Here is a 24380-nt window from a genome sequence, read left to right as displayed (position 1 = left end):
TTTCATCATGATTTTCAGGTAGTCCAATAATTTTTAAATTGTCTCTCCTGAGTCGATTTTCCAGGTCGGTTGTTTTACTGATGAGGTATTTTACATTTTCATCTATTTTTTTCATTTTTTTGTTTCTGTTTGACTTTTTGATTTTTTTTTGCTCTCTCATAAGACATTTTTTTTCCATTTGTCAATTCTAGTTTTTAACAGATTGTTTTCTTCTGTTAGTTTTTGTACTTCTTTCTTCAACTGGCCAATTGTGTTTTTGAGGGACTTGTTTTCTTCAGTGTATTTTTTTTTCCAACTGGCCAATTGCATTTTTGAAGGACTCTTTTACCTCTCTCATTTGACTATTAAAATCCTTCTTGAGCTCTTCTAAGATGGCTTTTTGGGCTTCAGACCAGTTCACATTCCCTTTTGTTGTTGCAGATGTGGGTTTGTTCCCAATGTTGTCCTCTTCAGAATTTCTGTCTTGAGCTTCACTCTTCTCACAATATGAATCTATGGTACGTTTCTTTTCACTCATGGTGTTTCTTTATTCCCTGGCCTTTAAAGAGACTGAGCTCTCCTGCTGGGGAACAGAGGGTACTGACCCAAGCTTCTTGTGTTTGGAGCCTAGGTCTTGGTCACTGGCTTTGCATTCTGGGGCCTCTTATGCTGAGAATTGGAGGCTGTAGGTTTCTGGCAGCTTACCTTGTGTTGGGCTGGAATCAGCAAGGCTGGAAGTTTCAGGCAATTCTAGGTTGCCTGCTTTTCCCTTCCTTTAGCTTTCTTCAGCTCCTTTTAGATGGCTGCTGCAGGATGTTTATCTGCCTGGGACCCCCTGCAGTGTTGTCTCCCTGGTTTCTGCTAATGCACCCGGAGATTCCTTTGCGGTGGATTGCTGAGACTCCTGGTGCTTTTCTGAGCTGGTTTCCACCTCTTCCCGCCCTCACTGAGGCACTGGGAGGTCCAGGTGTTGGTGTTTGCCTGCTCTACTACCTGGGCTTCAGGATCTCTTCACAATTGTAGGCTTCAGGCTCCTAAAGCTCACCTGGTGTTGGGTTGGAATCAGCAAGGCCGGGGCTTTAGGAAGACTTTAGGTTGTTTTCTTTACTTCCTTTCAGATGAGTGCCGCAGGGTACTTACCTGCCTGGGGCCCCTTGTTTTTGCTGAGGCACTGGGAGACCCGTTTGCTGGGTTATTGCACTGCTGCTCCTCGTCTTTCTTCTAGTTCAGGTGTTCCAGAGGTGGTTTTTTTTTTCTGGGGTGATATTTTCTGGGTTTTCAGAGGTTGATAGGGGAGAGTGAGAGCGACTACCTTTTCACTCTGCCATCTTGGCTCCTGGAAGCAGAACTCTCTATTATCTCCATTTTACAGTTGAGGAAATTGAGGCAAACAGATGTTAAGTGATGTGTCTAGGGTCAAACAACTAGTAAGTGTCTAAGGCCATATTTGAGCTCTGATCTTCCTGACCCCAGACCCACACACTGCCTACTGCAAAACCTGACTGCCTCCACAGCAGATAGAGAAATAGGAGAGAACAGGACTCAGAGGAAAGGGATGATGAATTAAAAAGAGTGGATTAAAGGAGGCAATAATCAGCAGTAAAAGAGATTCTTCAAAAGGAGGAAAGAAAAAAGAGAAGGAAAACTAGAAGAGAATGGGATGGAGAAAAATACACAGCGATAGTAATTGTGAATATAAATGAGATTAACTCACTCATAAAACAGAAGAGAGCAAAATAGACAAGAACCCAGAATCCAACATGTTGTTTACAAGATACACACTAGAAACAAAAAGATACACACAGTAAGGGACTAGAGGCAAAGCTGATGTTTCTGCTGAAGCAAAAAAAGGTAAGGGTAGCAATCATGATCTGAGAGAAAGCAAAAGCAGAAATGTACCCAATTAAGGGAGATAAGTCAAGAAACTCTATTTCACTAAAAGAGATGCTAGACAATGAATGAATATCAATACTATATATCAAATTGGGATAGCATTGAAATTCTTAAAGCAAAATTGAATGTTATACAAGAAAATAGATGATGAAACTATGATGGTGGGCGGCACCTTTATTTATCCTTCTCAAATCCAGATAAATTTAAGCCAGAAAATGAACTTAAAATGAGCTGAATAGAATTATAGAAAATTATAGGAAAAAAAATTACATACATGTTAGACCTCTGGAGAGTATTGAAAGGGAAGAGAAAAGAATATGCCTATTTCTCAGTTGCATTAAGACAGATTCACAAAATTTGACCATGGGTTAGGGCATAAAAACCTCACAAAAAATGTAGAAGAGGAGAAATATTAAATATGTCTTTTACTGATCACAATGCAATAAAAATCAAATTCGTTTAAGGCCTTTGAAGCATAGATTAAAAACTAATAGGAAACTAACTTAATCCTGAAGAATGAATGGGTTGAAGAACAAATTATATAAAAAGTCAATTTTATTTAAAATTTTTATAACAATGAGACAATATACCAATTTTGGGGGATACAACCAAAACAGTACATAGAGGAAAATTTATGTCTTTAAATTCTTATATCAATAAAAGAAAGATCAGATCAAATTGGACATGCAGTTACAAAAAAGCCCCTAACATTAAATTAAAAACTCTCAGTTAAACACTAAAATAGAGATCCTAAAAATCAAAGGAAAGATTATGAAAATTTGGTGGAAAAAAACCATTAAACTAATGAATAAAACTAAGCTTTTAAGAAAAGTAAATAAAATAAACCTAAATTAACTAATCTGACTTGGAAAAAAATAAAAAAAGGTAAAAACCCAATTACCAGTAACAAAAATGAAAAAGGTGAATTCACAATAAATGAAGAAGAAATAAAATCAATTATTAGGAATGATTCCACTCAATGATGTGCCAATAAAAATGACCATCTAAATGAAATGGATGAATATTTATAAAAATATAAATTATTCAAATTAATAGACCAAGAAAAAGAATGCTTAAATAACCCTATCTTAGAAAAAAAATGAAATTGACCAAACCATAAATAATTTCCCAAAGAGGAAAGAAAAACACCAGGACCAGTTGGATTTACAAGCAAATTTTACCAAACATTTAAAAAAAATAATCCCAATACTATATAAACTGTTTGGAAAAAGAAACGGGTAAAACTCAAGCATTCCTGATGAAAAGATGAATAGAAAATTTGACTTTCAAATACAAGACTTAAGAAGCACAAAAAGGTAAATATGAAAAAGAAATCATAAAGGAATAATAAATGCAAAATGTTTACATTCCTATATGGGATGATAATTTCAAGTCCTAAGAACTTTATCATTATGAGAAGAGTTAGAAGGAGTATTCTTAAACAGAGAGCATGCAATGGGTATGAAATGACTATGATGGGATAACGTCAAAAAATAAGATAAAATTAAGGGGTCAGAAAGAAGGATGGACTGGGAGAAGTGGGAAGGAAGAGGAAGAGTAGGGAAGAGTATCTCACATGGTCTATTGTTGTCCTTCATATTCTTAAGAGGACCAGGATGGTATCACTATGTTGGGGTGAAGGTACAGAATGACCGACTCTGGCTGATCAGATCAATACAAGTTTGGAATGCTCTACCACAAATAGTCCATGTACACATTTGGAGTGGAGATGTCTCTGAATTTGCTCATCTCATATTTCTTTTGAGCTAATTCTGCTTTGCTCAGAACACAATGCCCTCTTTGATGTGGGTATGCCACACTGAGCAGTCTTGTGCAAGTGACTCCCATGCCTCAAATCATTTACACAGTTCTCCAAAGAGACCTTGAGAGTGTCCTTGTATGGCTTCTTCTGACCTCTGTATGAGCTCTCTGTAAAATTGTCATTTAGGCAAACATACATTTGGCATTCAAACAACCTGGCCAGCCCATCAGAGTTGAGCTCTCTGCAGTAGATTTTGATACTTGGCAGTAAGAGCCTAAGAAAGGACATCAGTGTCTGGTACCTTATCCTGCCAGGTGATCTTTAGAATCTTCCTGAGATAATTCAAGTGGAAGAGATTCCATTCCCTGGCATGGCACTGGTAGACTGTCAAGGTTTCACAGACATACAGCAATGAAGTCAGCATGGTGTCTCTGTAGGCCTTCAGTTTGGTAGTCAGTCTAATACCTCTTCTCTCTACACTTTCCTTTGGAGCCTCCCAAACACTTAGCTCTAGCAATGCATGCGTCAACCTCTTGTGGACATTTCTGGAAAATATTGCCAAGGTAAGTGAATGTATCCACAGCAATAAAATTTCTCCATTTGCTATAATTAGTAGTTCTACACATGGATGGTATGGTTCTGGCTGGTAGAGAACCTGTTTTCTTGGTGCTTATTCTCAGGCCAAAATTAGCACAAGTGTCAGAGAATCAGTCCATATCCTGTGGCATCTTAGCCTCAGGGGCTCCATTGAGGACAGAATCATCTGTGAACAAAAAAAAAAATCATGCACCAACTCTCCCTCCACTTTAGTCTTGGCTCATAGCCTTTTCAGGTTAAATAATTTACCATCTGTTCTTGATGCCATTTTCGTCCTTGTCGAAGGCTTCCAATAACATTGCTGAAAACATCATACTAAAAAGCATGGGAGCAAGCATACAACCCTGCTCACTCCATTGGTGACTGGGAAAGCACAAGAGCATTGTCCATTATCCAGAACCTGGGCAAGCATGCTGTCACGAAACTGATGTACAATTCTGATGAACTTTTCCAGGCGATTAAATTTTGCCAGGATTTCCTCAAGCCCTCACAACTGATAGTATCAAAGGTCTTGGTCCAATCTACAAATGGTGTGTATAGACCTATGTTCTGCTCCTGGCATTTCTCCTGCAGTTATTAGGCAGCAAACACCATATCAAACATTCCTTGGCCCTTTCTGAAGCCACACTGGCTCTCAGGTAGATGACCATCTTTCAGCCTATTAAGGAGGACTCTGATAGGCATCTTGCTCACAATGACTAAGAGAGACACCTTCCTGTGATTGTCATAGATCAAATTATTTCCTTTTCCTTAATGGAGATGGACAATGGAGGCATATTTGAAGTCCTGGGGCAATAACCTCCTCTTGCCATATAACCCAGAAGATTTTGGGCAGCTTTTGTATGAGCAGGATCCTTTGCCTTGTAAATTTCTTCAGGAATAGAATTAGCACCAGGTGCTTTGCCACATGAGAAGAGTCGAATTGTATTAAAAAAGTTCTTCTGCAGTTAGAAGTTCGGCCAGACAGAGATTGACTTCAACCTCAGGTATATGGTCTATGGTTTCAGCATTGATTGATGATGGTCTATTGAGAATACTATGGAAGTATTGTCCGATCTCTCCAGGATCATATCCTTATCACTAATCAATGTGGCTCCATTAGTAGTTGAGATTCATCATGGGTCTTTGGCCCATAAATAGCCTTCAAGACATCATAAAAAATGCTCTGGATTGTTACTATCAGCATAAAATTGAATTTCATCTGCCTTCTTGCTGAGCCAAGAATCCTGTATCTCTCTAAGCTTTGCTTGCAGTTTACTTTTGGCTGAGTTAAATGCTTCCTTCTTAGAGATGGATGAATTATCCTGCTGGTAAATCCTATGGAGCTCTCATTTTTCATTTAGTAGCTTTTGAATTTCTCCATAATTTTCTTCAAACTAATCTTGATATTTGCAATTGTTCTGGCCCCAAATAAGTAAATGTAGTGCTGTACAGCAAATCTCTGAAAGCTCCTGCTTCTCTTCTGCTCCACTATTGCCAACCACGTGTTGGCTCACCTTTCCCTCCAAGTTAGTTACAAACTGCTGACACTTGGAGAAGCACTGCAATCTGCTGACACTAAGTTTTCTGGTAGCCATCTTGCTTCGGGGCCACCACTTTTGTTGAATGTGAATGTCTAGCTTGGAGAGGATAAGTTTATGATCAGTTCAGTACTCCACCCCATACATCTCCTTTGTTACTCTCATATCCTGTCTGTCTCTTCTTACAATGATGCGATCTATTCAATGTCAATATTTGCCTCAAGGGTACATCCTTGAAGGTTTATTGTATTTAGGTAAGCAGAAGACAGTGTTGGTAATGAGAAGGTCATGAGATGCAAAAGTCTTTAATAGTAAGTGACTTTTGCTTTTGCTTTCTCCAATTCTATTCTTCCCAAAGACTCCCTGACATGTCTGGTAATCTGTGCCTCCTCTAGCATTAAAGTCACCCACAACTTCAAGCTTGTTTTCTTTCAGCATGTTGATGATAAGGGTCTCCAGATCTTCATAATTTTTTTCTTTAAAAAAAAATTTATTTTTACTTTTCAACATTCACTTCCATAAGCTTATGAGTTTTAAATTTTCTCCTCCTCCCTTCCCACCTCCCTCCCCAAGACAGTGTACAATCTGATATAGGCTCTACATATACCTTCCTATTAAATATATTTTCACATTAGTCATGTCGTAAAGAAGAATTAGAACCAATAGGAGGAATCATAAGAAAGAGGAAACAAAACAGAAGAAAAAAAGAGCAAATAGTACGCTTTGACCTACATTCAAACTTCATAGTTCTTTCTCTGGATGTGGATAGCGTTTTCCATCATGAGACTTTTGGAGATGTCTTAGATCCTTGCATTGCTGAGAAGACCTAAGTCTATCAAAGTTAGTCATTGTACAACATAGCTGTTACTGTGTACAATGTTCTCCTGGTTCTGCTCACTTCACTCAGCAGCAGTCCATACAAATCTTTCCAGGTCTTTTTCTGAAGTCCACTTGCTTATCATTCTTTATAGCACAGTAGTATTCCATTACATTCATATACCACAACTTGTTCAGCCATTCCCCAATGGATGGGCATCCCATCAATTTCCAATTCTTTGCTACCACAGACAGAGCTGCTATAAATATTTTTGTACACATGGGTCCTTTTCCCATTTTTATGATCTCTTTGGGATACAACCCTAGAAGTGCTATTGCTGGGTCAAAGAGTATGCACATTTTTATGGCCCTTTGCACATATTTCCAAATTGCTCTCCAGAATGGTTGGATCATTTCACAACTCCACCAATTTTCCCACATCTTCTCAAACATGTATCATTTTCCTGTTTTGTCATGTTGGCTAATCTGATAGGTGTGATGTGGTACCTCAGAGTTGTTTTGATTTGCATTTCTATAATCAATAGTGATTTAGGACATTTTTTAATATGACTATAGATGGCTTTAATTTCTTCATATGAGAACTACCTGTTCATATCTTTTAGCCATTTATAAATTGGGGAATGACTTGTATTATTATAACATACTTTTTTTTTCTTTGACCTCATCAGGATTCATTATGGTGGGAGCATACACATTGATGATGGTGGCATGGCACTTTCCTGCAAGTGGCAATTACACTGTCATGAGTCTGTCATTCACTCATTTTGGGAGGCATACAAGTTTATTGACTAGTTGAGTTTTGATTGTGAACCATATGCCAACTTCACAATGTTCCCCATTATTGAAGCCACTCCAAAAAAAAAAAATGTGTATCCAGTTCTGACTTCAGTAAGTTGGCCTTCATTTGCCAGCCTTGTTTCACTCAGGGCTGTTATTTGGATGCAATATCTGCTGGGTTCTCTCATAATAAGAGCCAATTGTCTTTCAGGTTTACTGGATTTTTAATTATCTGTAAGTGTGCACACCTTCCATGGACCAATAGTGAAGGGAATCATCTTTACAAAAGGTTTTGTATTGTTTGTTTCTGTTTTCATCACAAGTTAGGATCCTCACCTGCAGCCTAGGGTTAGATTAGATGCAGCAGACAATTTTAGGATACTTTTTCTAGCCCCTTCCTCATGCTAGGAGATGAGCAGTGCAATCCTTTAAAAAAAGACTGCCCAAATGCCCAGGGGACTTCCAAATCCCATTGCTGCTTTAGACTGGTGAGAAGATGATGGCCTGAGCTGCCTATATGCAGGGTTGTGGCTATAGCTCCCACTGTATCCACCCCTACTGCTCCATCATTTGCCCATTGCACAGAACTTTGAGATAGGTAAAAATAGTAAAATGGTATGGCTGAGGTCTTTTGACTCACATAAATTCTATTTAAGTGAAGCAGCATTGTGCAAAGTCACCTGTCTCGCTCTCTCTTCCAGAGTCATTAGAGTCCATTGGCAAGACAACAGCCAAGACAACTGGTGATGGTGTGGGATGCATTGGATGACCTTCAGTGTCTAACCAAGCTCTAAAATATTTTACAGCACCTGCTTGAACACATTGTTCACATCCATCTGTTCCACCAGGGGAAGTTTTCACATGTTTAGGGAAGATACCCCCTTAACTCACCAGCAGGTTTGAGGCTCATTGGTTACCCTCAACCAAGTTTAGCTTATTTACCAAGACAGTTTACTGGGATGTGTCTGCTGGTCATGCTATAGCTTTTTGGAGCCACAGATGAGAGTTGGGTGGCAAGAGGGCATCAAAGGTGGAATGCAGCCCTGAAAAGGTCTCAGCATTCCTCACAAAAGAGCTACTAGTCTTCCCTGAACAACACCCCCCCCCACTATTTCATGTCAAAGAGATGTGAAAGAGGAAGAACTTTTACAATGAAGGAGAATATATGGGGGGTGGGGGTTGTGACGGACAATACTTAAAACTTAGTCTCATCAGAATGGGTTCAAAGAGGGAATAACATACACACTCAGTTGGGTATAAAAATCTAACTTACCCTACAGGGAAGTAGGAGGGGAAGGACTAATAGAAGGGAGGGAAGATTAAGGGAGGTAGTTGTCAGAGGCAAAACATATTTTTGAGGAGGAACAGGGAAAAACTAGAGAAAGGATAAATATAAAAAATAGGATGGAGGGACTACACAATTAATAATCACAACTGTGAATGTGAATGGGATGAACTCACCCATAAAATGGCAGAATGCATTAAAAAACAGAATCCAATAATATGTTGTTTGCAAGAAATAGACAAAACAGAGGGATAGAGAGTAAAAATAAGGGGCTAGAGTGGGATCCATTATGCTTCAGCTGAGGTTAAAAAAAAGGCAGGGGTAGCAATTAAGATCTCAGATAAAGCAAAACCAAAAAAAAAAATTGACCTAATTAAAAGTGCTAAGCTGAAAAACTATATTTTGCTAAAAGGTACCATAGACAATGAAGTAATATCAATACTAAATACATATGTGCCAAATGGCATAACATCCAGATTCTCACAGGAAAAGTCAAATGTGTTATAGGAGAAAATAGTAAAACTGTGCTTATGAGGGACCTCAACTTTCTACTCTCAGAACTAGATAAATCTACCCATAAATTAAACAAGAAAGAAGTTGAGTAAAATGAATAGAATTTTAGAAAAGTTAGATGATGGACCTCTAGAAAAAATGGAATGGGAATAGAATGGAGTTTACCTTTTTCTCAGCTGTACCTAATACCTTCACAAAAATTGATCACGTATTAGGTCATAATAACCTCACAATCAAATGCAGAAAAGCAGAAATATTAAATACATTCTTTTTAGACCCTCATGCAATAAAATTATGCTCAGTTGAGGGTCTATGCGAACATAGATAAAAATTAATTCAAAGCTAAACAATCTAATCCTAAAGAGTGGGTGTAACTAATACATTGTTGGTGGGGTTGTGGAATGATCCAACCATTTTGGACAACAATTTCGAACTATGGCCAAAGGGCTACAAAAATTGATCCAGCAATAGCACTCCTAGGGCTATATCCCAAAGAGATCAAACAAATGGAAAAGACCCAATGTACAAAATATTCATAGCAGCTTTTGTGGTGGCAAAGAATTGGAAATTGAGAGATGCCCATCATTGGGGAATAGCTGAGCAATGTGGTATATGAATGTAATGGAATACTATTGTGCTACAAGAAATGATGAACAGGCTGACTTCAGAAAAACATGGAAAGACTTATATGGTCTGATCCTGAGTGAAGTGGGAAGAACCAAGAGGACTTTGCACAGAGTAACAGCCACATTATGCAATGACTAATATGTTAAACTGAACCCTTCTCAGCATTACAGGATCTCACATCTCCAGAGGCCTCGGGATGGAAATTACTGTCCACATCCAAAGAAAGAACTATGGAAGTTGAATCGCTATCACTTGTTTTTACCTTCTGTTGAGTTTTGTTTCATCTTTCTGATGGTTCCTCATATTGGTTTTAATTTTTACTTAAACTTCACTAATGTGAAAATGTTTAATGGTAGCAAATGTAAGCCTATGTCAGATTGTGACTGTCTTGGAGGGTGGGGGGAGGAAGGGGGAGAAAAATTTTCAACCCAAAAGCATATGAAAATGATTATTGATAAATCAAAATAAATTAATAAAATTTTTTAAAAAAGAGTGGGTCTAAGAACAAATAAAAAAAATAATTTCATTAAAAAGTGATAACAATGAGAAAGCACCAAAATTTAAGGGATACATTTGAAGCAATTTGTAAGGGAAATTCTTTTTAATCTCTAAATGCTTGTATCAATAAAATAGAAAAAGAGCAAAAAAAGAACAAATTAAAAATCCTCAAGTAAACATTAAATAGGAAATCCTGAAAATCAAAGAGAGATTAATAAAATTGAAAGAAAAACATTGAACTAATAAATAAAACTAAGAATTGTATTTTATGAGAAAAAACAATAAAATGGATAAATCATTGGTTAATTTGATTTTTTTTAAAAAAGAAAGAAAACTGTGAGAGATGAGTATCTCTTATATTTAATAACTTATTATTGTGTCAGGACCAAGGTTTCCCCCCTTTTCTATTTCTTCATCCTGAAGTCAACCAGTGTGGGAAATCTCTATTAAAGATTTCCTGAGGCCAAGATCTAATCACACAGTAAAATAAATTCTAAGTATGGGCTAATGAGTATATCCCTGTTTGTTATGTTGTTCAGACAGGTCTGGGGAAAGGTTGATTCTCCTTATTATCAAGACATGTTTTATGGAAATTGATGTCTCTTTGACCAAGATGTGAGTGACCTAAGTCACGTACCCGAAGATATCTACCTCCTATTTGATTAGCCAATTAGAAGTGATTAGGCATCCCTCAGGAACACCTCATCTTTGAAGGGCATATAAACTGTGAACCCACCACCATTGGGGGGGGTCTTTAGTTTAAGAGAGATGGCCAAATGACCATCCTATTATTAATAACCTGCTGGCCTTATTAATAAATTGATTAAATTACTAAGAAACTATGTTTCTCAAACTTTTTAATTGTCACAAAACCTAATTACCAGTATCAAAAATGAAAAAAAGTTAATTCACCATCATTGAAGAAAAAGAAAGCAATTATTATTTTGCCCACTTATATACCAATAAATCTAATAATCTAAATGAAATGGATGAATATTTACAAAAAATACGAATTGCCAAGATTAACAGAAGAAAGAGAATACTTAAATAACCATATCTCAGAAAAAGAAATTAAACAAACCATAAATGAGTTCCCTAAGAAAAAAATCCCCAGGACTTGATGAATTCACAAGTGAATTCTACAAACATTTAAAGAACAATTAATTCCAGTACTATATAAACTATTTGGAAAAATAGTCAAGAAAGAAGTCCTACCAAACTTCTTTTATAACACAACTATGATGCTGATACCAAAACCAGGAAGAGCAAAAACAAATAAGGAAAACCAATAAACCAATTTCCCTAATGAATATTGATGCAAAAATTTAAATAAAATACTAGCAAGGAGATTACATTAATATGTCACAAAAATCATACACTATGACCAAGTAAGAGGTATACCAGGAATGCAGGGCTGGTTCAATATTACAAAAATTATCAGCATAATTAACCATATTGATAACAAACCCAACAGAAATCATATGATTATTTTAATAAAATCAGAAAAAAACCTTTTGACAATATATAACAATCATCCCTACTTGAAATCCCCCAAAAGCATAAGAATTAATGGAGCTTTCTTTAAAATGATAAGTAGTATCTATCTAAAATCATCAGCAAGCATTTTCTGTTGTGAGAATAAACTAGAAGTCTTCCCACTAAGATCAGGAGTGAAGTTAGGATGCCCATTATTACCACTATTATTCAATATTGTACTAGAAATGTTAACTATAGCAATAAAAGAAGAAAAAAATTGAAGGAATCATAATAGTCAATGAGGAAACAAAACTCCCTTTGCAGATGATAATGATGATATGCTTATGGAACTGACTAAAAAACTAGTTGAAATAAGAACTTTAGAAAAGTTGCAGGTCATAAAATAAATCCACATAAATCATCAACATTTCTATATATTATCAACAATATCCAGCAAGAAGAGCTAGAGAAATTTCATTTGAAATAGTTTCAGACAACATAAAATACTTGAAGCTCTACCTGCCAAGAGAAACCTAGGTATTATATGAGCATAATTACAAAACATTTTTTTCACACAAATAAAGTCAGATCTAAAATTAATTGCTCATAGGTAGACTAAGCCAATATAATAAACATGACAATTCTACCTAAATTAATTATGCAGGGCCATATCAATCAAATTTACTAAATAATTATCTTATAAAACTTGAAATAAACTTCATGTGGAAGAATAAGAGGTGAAGAATACCAAGGAAATGAATAAAAAACAATATGAAGGAAGGTGACTTAGCAGTACCAGATATCAAACTGTATTACAAAACAATAATCATCAAAACAATCTGGTGCTGGCTGAGAAAAAGAGTGGTGGACCAGTGGAATAGATTAGGTACACAATAAGCAGTGGGAAATGACTATACTAATCAAGTGTTTGACAAATCCAAAGATTCAAAATTTGGGGACAAGAAATCACTATTTGATGAAAATTGCTGGCAATACAGGAAAGCAGTTAGGCATAAAATGGGTATAGACTGGCATCTCACACTGTATACCAAGATAAGGTCAAAATGGGCACATCATTTAGACAAAAAAATAAAGATAATATAAGGAAATTAGGGGAGCATGGAAATTTTTACCCATCAAATCAATGGATAATGGAAGAATTTATGATCAAACAAGAGATAGAGAAGACCATGGGATGTAAAGTGGATAACTTTGATTACAACCAATTAAAAAGGGTTTGCATAAACAAAACTAATGCAGCCAAGGAAAGCAGGAAACTGGGAAAAATTTAACAGTAAATTTATCTGATAAAGGTTTCATTTCTCATATATATAGAGAACAAAGTCAAATTTGTAAGAATTAAAGTCATTCCTCAACTGATAAATGGTCAAAAGATAAGAGCAGACATTTTTTCAGAAGACGAAATCAAAACTATTTATACTCACATAAAAATGCTCTAAGTCAATATTGATTACAGAAGTGCAAATTAAAACAACTCTAAGGTACCACATCATACTTATCAGATTGGCTAATATGACAGAAAAGGAAAGTGGCAAATGTTGGAGAGGATGAGGTGAAAATAGGGACCCTAATACATTGTTGGTGGAGCTTTTAACTGATCCAACCATTTTGGAGAGCAATTTGGAATTATGCTCAAATGGCTGTACAAATTATTTAACGTCCTTATTATGGAGTTGTGAACTGGTCCAACCATTGCAATATAATTTGGAACTATATTCAAAAGCTATTAAACTGTGCATACCTTTTGACCCAGGAATACTGCTGGTAGGTCTGTACTTCAAAGAGAATAAAGAGGAAAAAGACCAAGATGTACGAAAATATTTATGACAGCTCTTTTTGTAGTGAAAAAGAATTGGAAATTAAGCAGATACTCATCAGTTGGGGTATGGTTGAACAACTTATGGTATATGAATGTGATGAAATACCATAGTTGCTGTAAAAGATGATGAAGAGAGTTTTTTTTTTTTTTAAATCTGGGAAGGCTTATGTGAACTGATGCAAAGTGAAATGAGCAGAAATAGGAAAACAGTTTATAGGATAATAATAATAACAATATGGTAATGACAACTTTTAAAGATTTAGAAACTCTCATCAACTCAATTACAAATCATAGTTCCAGAGAATTCATGATGAAACATACTATCTACTTTGAGAGAGAGAGAGAGGTGAGGAACTCAGTGTGCAAATTGAGGCATCTCCTGACCTTTCCTGTTTCCTTTCTAATTTTGGACATGGCTAAAGCAGGAATTTGTTTTCTATGACTATACATAAATATTTATAATGGGTTTGTTTTTCTTGTCTTCTCAATTGTTGGGGTAAGGAGAGAGAGAGAATTTGGAATTGAAAATAAAATAAACTTGAATTTTTAAAAAAGAATTAAATACAAAATATATGGAAAGTATATGGGTGGGGGAGTGAGGATGGGTGGGCCTAGCAGCTAGTAGGACCAGAAAAGGCATCCTCTAGGAGGTGGAACATGAAGATGAGCAGGGCATTTGTTCCATGCATTGAGGCCATTGCAGCTAGAATGGCTCAGATTCTAGAAGGTATAACTATTAAGCACAATGGAAATTTCTTGAAGTTGATTATGTATTTTTCACTGATCATTTGTGGTAAGTGCATTTTGTGAGGAGCTTATTTACTCTAGAGTAAGAAGGATTGGTCCATGGGTTACTGGTGATCAGGCTGCAGTGGTGGGCCAAGCACACCAGCTCCTACTCGAACCTCAGGTGCCCTGTGGCATTTCTCAGGATCAGGCTGAGGAAGTTAGGTCCTTGTGGCTGTGAATCAGAAACACCTTTACTGCATCTTTTATTTTTATAGGGATACATTGTTGGCAGGTAAGTTTTCTGAGACTGAGCAGTGGGTGTTTTCACTGGCTACTTCCCAGATGTCTTTCATCCTCATGTTAGTATTTCTCTCCCTTTCAGTGGGCTATTCCTTGCAATGATCAGTAGCTTGCTCTTCCTGTGGTTCTTGAAATACACTGCCGGCACAATCTTGTGGGTCTTTGTGTTTGGTGTGGTCATCGTTACGTCGTATGGTAGGTATCTATCCACTCTTACAACAAGTCTCAGAACCAGAGCTTTTGAGGATCTGGAGCTGGGGATAGATTTCAGGGGGTCCCTGGATAGATCTGGGGGTCCTGGGGTAGCAACATTTTAATTTTTACTAACCTTTGGCTCCCCTTGTCGTCCCTTGCACTTTATTTTATGCACTTCTCAACATTATTATGAGAAGGGCTCCAGAGGCTTCACCCAATGGCCGAAGAGGGTCCAGGACATGAAAAAGTTCAGAACTCCTGCTCTAAACATTGTCTTTTCCCTTTATTTGCTGCCACCACTGAGCACAGAGTAATACTGGTGGTGGCATGAATGATTATGCTTCATAAGGAAAGAATAGCGAAAAGGGGGTTGGCAGCTAAAAGAAACTTAGCTCATTTTGTTTACAGCTTCTTCAGTTGTGATCCAGGAGGGGTTTCTAACTTAAAAAATACCAAAATTCTCAAATATTTCCTAAGCTACTTAGTAGAGAGTTTGGAGCTTCCCCATAGCCAACTGAAATCAGAGTATCACAATCAAGAAATCAATTAACAAGCATTTTGGAAAAGCATTTCCCATGGTCCAGGCCCTGAGGTAGTAGGTGCATGTATTGACTGACTGACTGACTGACTACTAAGTCCTGGGGTTGCAAAGACAAAAAGAAATGATTCCTGTCATCAAGGACTTTATATCCTCATCAGGAAGAGAACATGTGCATAAAAATGTATATATCAAAAAAGGCCATGTAATTTTCATAGGAGAGGAGAGAGCAATTATTAAACACCTATTATGTACAAGGCCTTCTGTCCTGAGATCCAAGGTTTCTCCCTGAGCCCCCATTCCTACAATTGAATGTGTCTTAAAATAATGATTGGTGGCAGCTTTTCATAGTGGCCCCTGCTATGCTGTTTGCTTACAGTGCCAGATTGGCATGTTTCAATTCAACCCAGCTGTTCTGTTTTTCCACTTCTGTCCTCCCACCTGGAAAACAGTTCCCACTAGTCTACACTTCAGGATTTTAAAACTCACATCTGCTAATGAACCAGAAATCAAAATCACTTGTTCACTAGAAAAACTAGACCTTTGTGGAACACTGTTGACTTTCTCTCTAATTTGTGGTAAGCCATGCAGAAAGTCAAAAGCCCCAAATTTGGGGGTGAAGATGTATTTTTTCAACATTTCTGTTATAAAGTTGCAAAGTGTGAGGTATTCTTCCTGCCTCCCTCTCTCCTCACCCCCGTGCGTTGTTCATAGTTGGACCGTGATGAAGCAGTGAAGGAGTGTCCTGAAAAAATATCCATTGGGTAGAAATATCTAGTACCATTATGGAGCAGTGATGAGGGACAGGAGTATCCTGAAAATATGTCCAATAGGTAGAAATATCTAATGGAAATGTCGTAAAACACTTGGCCTGTTAGTGTCAAATAAAGTATATAATGTAGAAATAAAAATTTGGCCCACGCAGGAATACATCTGGCAGAACACTTTAATGAGAATAGCATTGCCCTCTCTGTTGTTCCAGAAAGCTCTTGGTTTATTGGCTCTCATTATTTTTTAAAGGAATATGGATCTGTTATCGTGAGTATGATCGTCTTCAGTCGAAACCCGGAACCGGAGACACTTTCTATGAGGTTGGCCTTCATTCTGATGTGGGAGTTTACTTGCAATTGCGGCAAACCTGGTTAACATTTAGTAAGTGACTTTTCAAATCTTTGTTAAAGATCCAATGAGTCATGCATCAAGGTGTGCTGCAAGCTGCCCGGGTTATAGGACCAGAAAACGCCCTTAGCAAGGACACTTGACGAGGATAACACATAATGTCAGCAGCCAGTGTGTCCCTGACGTCCCTGAGGCATCTTTGTCAAAGTTCTCAGGATCCTGTCAGTCAGAGGTCACAAGACCCTGAGAATGTCAACCTTGTTGGAATTTAGCTTCTTCACTTATAAAATGAGGACCCTGAACTCAATTTGCTCTCTAGGTCCTTCCAGCTTTCACATTATATGATCTCATGGTTATAAAATTTTCTCCCTCTGCTTTCATCCTCTCTTCTTTTCTCTCCCCTCTCCTCATCTAGTCTCACCCATCCCCCTTCCTCCTTGCTCAAGTTGGGTTTTCATCTATGTAGGGTGCACCAACCACATAAAGAACTTACCCTGTTAACTCAGATCAGCACTTCCTTTGCAACCTGCAGCCTTAAGACAGAGGTTCTTAACCTTGGGGTCTTTGAATATAGATCCTATGTGTACGAAGCATGTATGCATATATACGTACATATACATATATACATGCATACACATATAACACATATAAACTATACAGAGGGAGACTATATTTCAAAATAATTGACTTCCTTTTGAATCCTACATTTTTTTTGTGCATTTAAAAACATTCTGAGAAGGGGTCCATAGGCTTAACTAAACTGTCAAAGGGTTCTATGAAACAAAACAGATAGATAACCTCCATCTTAAGAATTTTCTAGGACATTGAGAGACAGTGAATTGTCCAAGGTCATACAGCTGGTATGGGTTAGAATCAGGACTTGAACCCAGGTTTTTCTTTCCTTTTTTGTGAGGCAATTGGGGGTAAGTGACTTGCCCAGAGTCACACAGCTAGTGAGTGTTATGTGTCTGAAGCCAAATTTGAACTCAGGTCCTCCTGACTCCGGGGTCAGTACACTATCCACTGTGCCACCTAGCTGCCCCTTCTTTCCTTTTTGATGCCAGCTTTCTATCTAGTACTCCATGATGTGCCTCTAGTTTTGAGTGTTAGCAGGATTAAACATGGTTACAATAATTTTCCTTCCCCCTCAAATGAAATGAAGTTAGCATAATAAGTGAAAGTCATTGAAGTGAAATTGATTTATAATGGAAGGCAATGCTATATTTTCAATGGCCACAGACAGACTTTGTAAGTGACTTTGAAAGGGTTTGGATATGAAAATCTCCTCATAATTCACCTGATATCCATGTAAGGAATTTTTGATGAATTGGGTGTCAAAATTCCTTACCTTGATGGGAAAAAAAAAGAATTAATTTAATTATTATTAATTATATATTAATTAACATAGCCCTTTTGTGACCAAATGTTATTTCAAATTTTTCATTATCAAGTTCAGAAGTAATATGTAACCAAAGTTAATTTTGCATATTCTAATGTTTATTAAAATTAAAGAACTGGATAAAAATACTTTTTACAAAGTTAAATGGAAGATAGCAGAGTAAAGACAGGGACTGCCTGAGCTCTTCAAAATTCCCCTCCAAACAACTTTAAAACATTGCCTCAAAATGAATTCTGGAGCAGCAGAACTAACAAAAGAACAGGCTGAAACAATTTTTCCAGCCCAAGACAATGTATAAGGTTGGTGGGAAAGGTCTGTCTCAGCGGAGTGAGAGTGGAGCTCAATCCACTGCAGGCTGTGCCCCAGAAAGCCAGCAGCAGGACTTCAAGGGGATGGACTTGGCAGCAGCAGCTTGATTGGAAGGAGATTATAGGAAAGCCTTTGCTGGCACTGGCTGCAGGAATCTGTTGCATTGCCCATCCTCCGTTCCAGGTCATAGACTCAGGGTGAAGAGAAGCACTAATGGGAGTGAGAAACCTGGTCACTGTTCCAGGGTAGGAAAGAATGCTTGTGGTCACTCACCAAGCAGAGCACAAGCCAGGAGAGCGCTGACCACCCCTCTGCTGAGATCATGCCCCCTTGGAAGAATTGAAAACTTACAGACCCCCGGACTAGTTCTGAAAGCAGCAGCATGAAAAACGCGAAGTTTGGGGCAGTGCCCCCTTTACCCCAGAAGCAGAGCCCAAGTTTAGCATCAAAGTCAAGGTCAAGAAATAATCTGGAAAAATAAGCAACCAGCAACAACAACAAAATAACCTGACCATAGAAAGACATTATGATGCCTGGTGAAATTCCAACACAAACTCAGAAGAAGCCATCAAAGTCAAAACAGCTACACACAAGTCTCAAAGAAAAGCATGAGTTAGTCTCAGTCCCCCTTCCCCTGCCCCCCCCAACAATTCCTGGAAGAGCTCAAAAAGGTTTTAAAACTCAAATAAGAGAGGTAGAGGAAAAATTGAAAAAAAGCGAGAATGAAGCAAGAAAATTATGAAAAGATAGCCAACATCTTGGTAAAAAAATAATAAAAGGTATAAAATACAGAAGAAAATAATACCTTAAAAACAGAATAAACCAAATGGTAAAAAGAAGTGCAAAAATCTACCGAAGAGAAGAACTTCTTTAAAAGCAGAATTGGCCAAATGGAAAAGAAGGTACAAAAGCTCACTGAAGAAAATAATTCCTTAAAAATTAGAATTGGGCAAGAGGAAGCTAACGAATCCGTGAGACATAAGAAACAATCAAACAGTTTCAAAAAAATAAAAAAAGAGAAGAAAATGTGGAAAAACTTCATTGGAAAACAACTGACCTGAGGGACAGGTAGACGGCACAGTGGATACAGAACTGGTCCTGAAGTCAGGAGGATCAGTCCAGTCCAGCCTCAGACACTTACTATTTGTGCAACCTTGGACATGTCACTTAACTGGTTACCTCCGAAAGAGAGAAAAGAAAGAAAGAAAGAAAGAAAGAAAGAAAGAAAGAAAGAAAGAGAAAGAAAGAAAGAAAGAAAGAAAGAAAGAAGAAAGAAGAAAGAAAGAAAGAAAAGATCAGCTAACCTGGAAAACAGCTTGAGGAGAGATAATTTAAGAATTACTGACCTACCTGAAAGCCATGATAAAAACTTTTTCACAGACGTTGTGTTTCAAGAAATTATCAAGGAAAACTACCCCAATGTCCTAGAACCAGAGAGTAAAAGAGAAATGGAGAGAATTCATCCATCAGCACTTGAAAGAGATCTCAAAATGAAAACTCCCAGGAATATTATGGTCAAATTCCAGAGCTCCCAGGTACGAAGAAAATATTGCAAGCAGCTAGAAAGAAACAATTCAAATGTCATGGAGCCACTGTTAGGATAACACAAGATTTAGCAGCTTCTACATTAACAGACTGGAGGGCTTGGAATATGATATTCTGGAGGACAAAGGAGCTAAGATTAAAACCAAGAATCACACACCCAGAAAAACAATAACACTTCCGTGAGAACAAATAAACATTTAATGAAACAGAGGACTTTCAAGCATTCCTGATGAAAAGATAAGAGATGAATAGAAATTCTATTTTCAAATACAAGACTCAAGAGATTCAGAAAAGGTAAACAGGAAAGAGAAACCATAAGGAATTCAATAAGGAAGAGGATACTTGTAACTTCTAAGAACTTTATTGTTATTTGAATGGTTAGAAAGACTACATATATATGTATGTATAAACATACATATACACATACACATACATACATGTACAATATTTGTATATATATAAATATATATGTATGCATATACACACTCCCCCCACCCCACACATGGCATGAGTGTGAATTGACCATAATGGGATAATATCTAAAAAAAAAAAATTAAGGGGTGAGAAAGAAAGATACACTGGGAGAGGTGAGAAGGGAGAGGTAGAATGGGATAAATTATTTTAAATAAAAGAGCCATGAAAGAGCTCTCAAAGTGGAAGGGAAAATGGAGTGTAAAGGATGATGCTTGAATCTTATTCTTGTCAGAATTGGCTCAAAGAAGTAATAACATATACCTTTAGTTGGGTATATAATCTATCTTACCCTACAGCAAATTAGGAGGGGAAGGGGATAAAGGGGAGGTGTGGATAAAAAGGAGGGCAGTTGGAGAGAAGCTGTGATCAGAAGCAAAATTCTTTTGAGGAGGGCCAAGTGAAAGGAGAGGTGAAAGTGGGGAGAAGAGAGAGGATAAACAGAGGAAATAGGATGGAGGAAATACACAGTAATAATAACTGCAAAAATATTTTTAGAGCAAGTTTATCTGATAAAGGCCTCATTTTTCAAATACATGGAGAACTTGGTCAAACTTAAAAAAATACAAGTCATTGTCCAATTGATAAATGGTCAAAATATATGAACAGGCAGTTTTCAGAAGAAGAAATCAAAGTTATAGTCATATAAAAAATGCTCTAAATCACTGTTAGTTAGAGAAATGCAAATTAAAACAGCTCTGAGACACCGTCTCATACCTATCAGATTGATTAATATGACCAAAAAGAAAAATATTGGATGTTGGAGTGATGCAGGAAAACTGGGACACTAAGACACTGTTAGTGGAGTTGTGGACTGATCTAACTGTTCTGGAAAGCAATTTGGAACTATGCCCAAAGTGCTATAAAACCATGCATACCGCTTTGACCCATCAATACTACTACTAGGTCTGTATCCCAAAAAAGATGAAAATTAAGGAAAAGGTCTATAGGCACAAAAATCTCTATGGTTGCTCTTTTACTTGTGGCAAAGAATTGAAAATTGAGAGGACGCCCATCAATTGGGGAATGGCTGAACAAGTATATAACTGTGATGGAATACTAGTGTATTATAAGAAATAATAAACGAGATACTTTTGGAAAAACCTGATAAAACTTATGTGAACTGATGCAAAATGAAATGAGCAGAACCAGGAGAACATTGTAAATACTTACAGCAATATTATATGATGGTCAACTATGAATTATTTAGCTATTCTCAGCAATACAATGATCCAAGACAATTTAAAAACATGTAATGAAAATGCTATCCATCTCCAGAAAAAGAATTAATAGAGTTTGAATGCAAATCAAAGCATGCTATTTTTTACTTTGTTTTTCTTTTTTTTCTTTTTGGTTGATGTTTTCATTTACAACATGACTAATATGGAAATATGTTTTGCATGACTACTCACAAGTAACGTCAAATTGCTTGTTTTCTCCAGGAGGGCAAAAGGGAAGGAAGGAGAGAGGAAATCTGGAACTTAACATTAAAAAATGAATGTTAAAATTTACATGTAATTGGAAAAAAACAAGATATTTTAAAAGTTAAATGGTCCATAGTGATAACATAAGACTGTAACATGTCAAATTATCCTTTTGGAAATATTTTGCACTCATCTCTTTTTTTAATTGTGCAATTCATGCATATGCTCAATTAAAGTTTCTTTAGAAGTAGGTTTGACAGTTTCATCGAACTCTGTGTGGTGTTAGAAAAGCTGCTGTTTCTTGCATCATCCTACTTTTTAAAAGGCAGTTAAAATCAAATGTTTTTCATTGAGATGAGATGGATGTGCCATCAGCAGGGCTAAGCACTCTCAGAGAAATGCTTTCATTACAAGCATTCTTGTTTCATCAAGTCTAGCCCAAATTATTTCATCAAGGAGAACTTCATTCACTCAATTTCAAAGACATTGCTATGGAACTGCACTCAATTGCAGAAAGATCTGGCAAACACATTTGTTTTTGTTGTTCTAGGCAACGGGGTTAAGTGACTTGCCCAAGGTCACACAGCTAGTAAGTGTTATGTGTCTGAGGATGGATTTGAACTCAGGTCCTCCTGAATCCAGGGCCAGTACTCTATCCACTGCACCACCTAGATGCCCCCGCAAATACATTTTTACATTAGGGGTTAGAATGGGGGCCTGTGGTTCCATTGATGTAGGAAATTCTAGGTGAGGAAGTGCACTCCACCAATGCAAATTGGTACCTTGTCTATAATGGAAAGTTTTAGATTTGCCTGAAACAATGAGAGATCCAGGGATTCACCTGGTCATTATGTGTCAGGGGCAGGACTTGAACCCAGGTCTTAATTACTTTGAAGCCAGCTCCCCGTACATTACAACATGTTGTCTCTCCTTTTGTCTGATAATAAGAAACTTCTCATAACACTTTTATATTATAACAAGAAAAATAGTACTCCATGACAAAGAAAACTGGAGGAAGAGTCGCGAGACCTGAGCTCTCATCCTATATTTACAAATGCCTGGCTCTGTGACCTTGCACCAGTCATAGATTATCTCTGGGCCTTAGTTTCCTTGGTTGCAAATGGAGAATGCTGAAATTAGATGATCTCAAAGTCTTCTAACTCTAAACCTCTGACTCATATTACAATTTAGAGAGAAAGGCTGGCTTTTATTGTTCAGTAGATGACTTACCTCACAGGGAATAGAAGTTTTAATGTTCAGTGGGCTACCTATCATTTATATCAAGCCAGAAGCTAAAGTGATTCTAACATATCTCATTTTCTTGAGCTAAATGATCAGCTTGTCTCAACATCAGCAAGTGGTGATTTCAGCCTAGCATTTGCTACTTTTTAATATGGCCATATGAAATTCTCTCATTTGATACTGGTTTCTGTGTTTTAAGGGAATGAATTCGCAAGAAGTTAAAATGTGTACTTAAGCAGAAGGAGACCATTGTACTGGAGTGGGATGATTAACTTCCAAAACCTTATTTCATATGCAGCATAACATTCCCACGTCTTTGAGATATTAACCAAAATGTGTCACATTATTAGGGAAAAAAGAGAGGAAATGGACAGAAGCAGGGGCCAACGTGGTTGGTAAAAGGCATTCTTCTTCCTTCCCTGTCCCTCCCCACTATTGGTGTAGTGGAACCGGGCACCCAGAAATGCCCAGGCCATCACGTCTGTGCTTTGAGATTTTGTAGTGATGTGACATTGAATGAGTTTCTGAGGTTCAGTTGCTTCATCTCTCAAATGGGGATGCTAATACTTTTATTCGTGGGCTTGTTGTGAGGATCAAACACTATAGAAATGGGAGGGATCATTTCCACTGACCGGTTTGCTTGCATATCTTCAGTCTCTTGAGTGATATTAGGTATGTGAAACACTTTGAATATAAAGTGATAAGTAAATGCCAGGTAGTCAAGTCCACACTTGCTTAGTAGGTGCTTCCTATGTGCCAGGCTTTGTGCTAAGTACTGGGAATAAGAAGGAAAAAAAAAGAACTCTGCTCTCCAGAAGCTCACAGCCTGCTCTTAATAGTAACCTTGTTCTTTTCAGTCAATAAATCAACACTTGATAAGTGCTTAAATGAGATAACGTGCAAGGTGTTTTGTAAACCTTAAAATGTCACATAAATAAGAATGATTAGTAAATGCTCTGTCAACAAATATGGTGTCTAAGTAGCCTGGTGCACTGGATTTGGAATCAGCAAGACCTGAATTTGAATTCTGTCCCAGATGTTTACTAGTCCCATCATCCTGGATAAGGCATATAAGTTCTCTCAGCCTCAGCTTCCTCATCTGTAAAATGGAAGTGGTAATAGAGTTATTGTAAGGACCAAGTGAGGTATATAACATATTTTGTAAACATTAAAAGAGCTACATAAATGTTAGCTGCTATTATTATGTGTGTTCTAGGCCAGGAACTCTACTAAATGCCAGGAATATGAAGCTACAACTCAAAAGTCCTTGCCCTCAAAGAGCTTATATTCAGCAGGGAGGGGCAACAATATGGACATGTTGGCATATACATGAAGTCCCTATGGCACATGGAATGGCATAGTGAATTAGAAGCTTGCTTTAGCCTTGGAAAGAACCAGAGGCAAGCTTGCCTCTGCCACAATGGCTATGTGACCCTGGGCAACTCACCTAACTTTTCTGAGTCCCAAGCAACTTTTGTAGACTGTAAGTTTCAGATGATTTGTTG

At 37.3% G+C, this 24380-nt stretch overlaps 1 protein-coding gene across 1 annotated transcript in view; it reads left to right on the top strand.

The window, feature by feature from the left end:
- SLC44A5 (solute carrier family 44 member 5) overlaps positions 1-24380 on the top strand; it is a 111972-nt gene that overhangs the window by 30317 nt on the left and 57275 nt on the right. The window contains exons 8-9 of the mRNA XM_078155806.1: positions 14716-14828; positions 16387-16518. Coding sequence (XP_078011932.1) covers positions 14716-14828; positions 16387-16518 — 245 coding nt within the window. The remainder of the gene's footprint in view (positions 1-14715; positions 14829-16386; positions 16519-24380) is intronic.

Source organism: Phascolarctos cinereus, unplaced genomic scaffold, assembly GCF_003287225.1.
Source record: "Phascolarctos cinereus isolate Bilbo 61053 unplaced genomic scaffold, phaCin_HiC Scaffold_5;HRSCAF=322, whole genome shotgun sequence".
NCBI lineage: Eukaryota > Metazoa > Chordata > Mammalia > Diprotodontia > Phascolarctidae > Phascolarctos > Phascolarctos cinereus.
The sequence above is the reverse complement of the archived record's forward strand: the minus strand, read 5'-3'. Positions and strand labels throughout refer to the sequence as shown.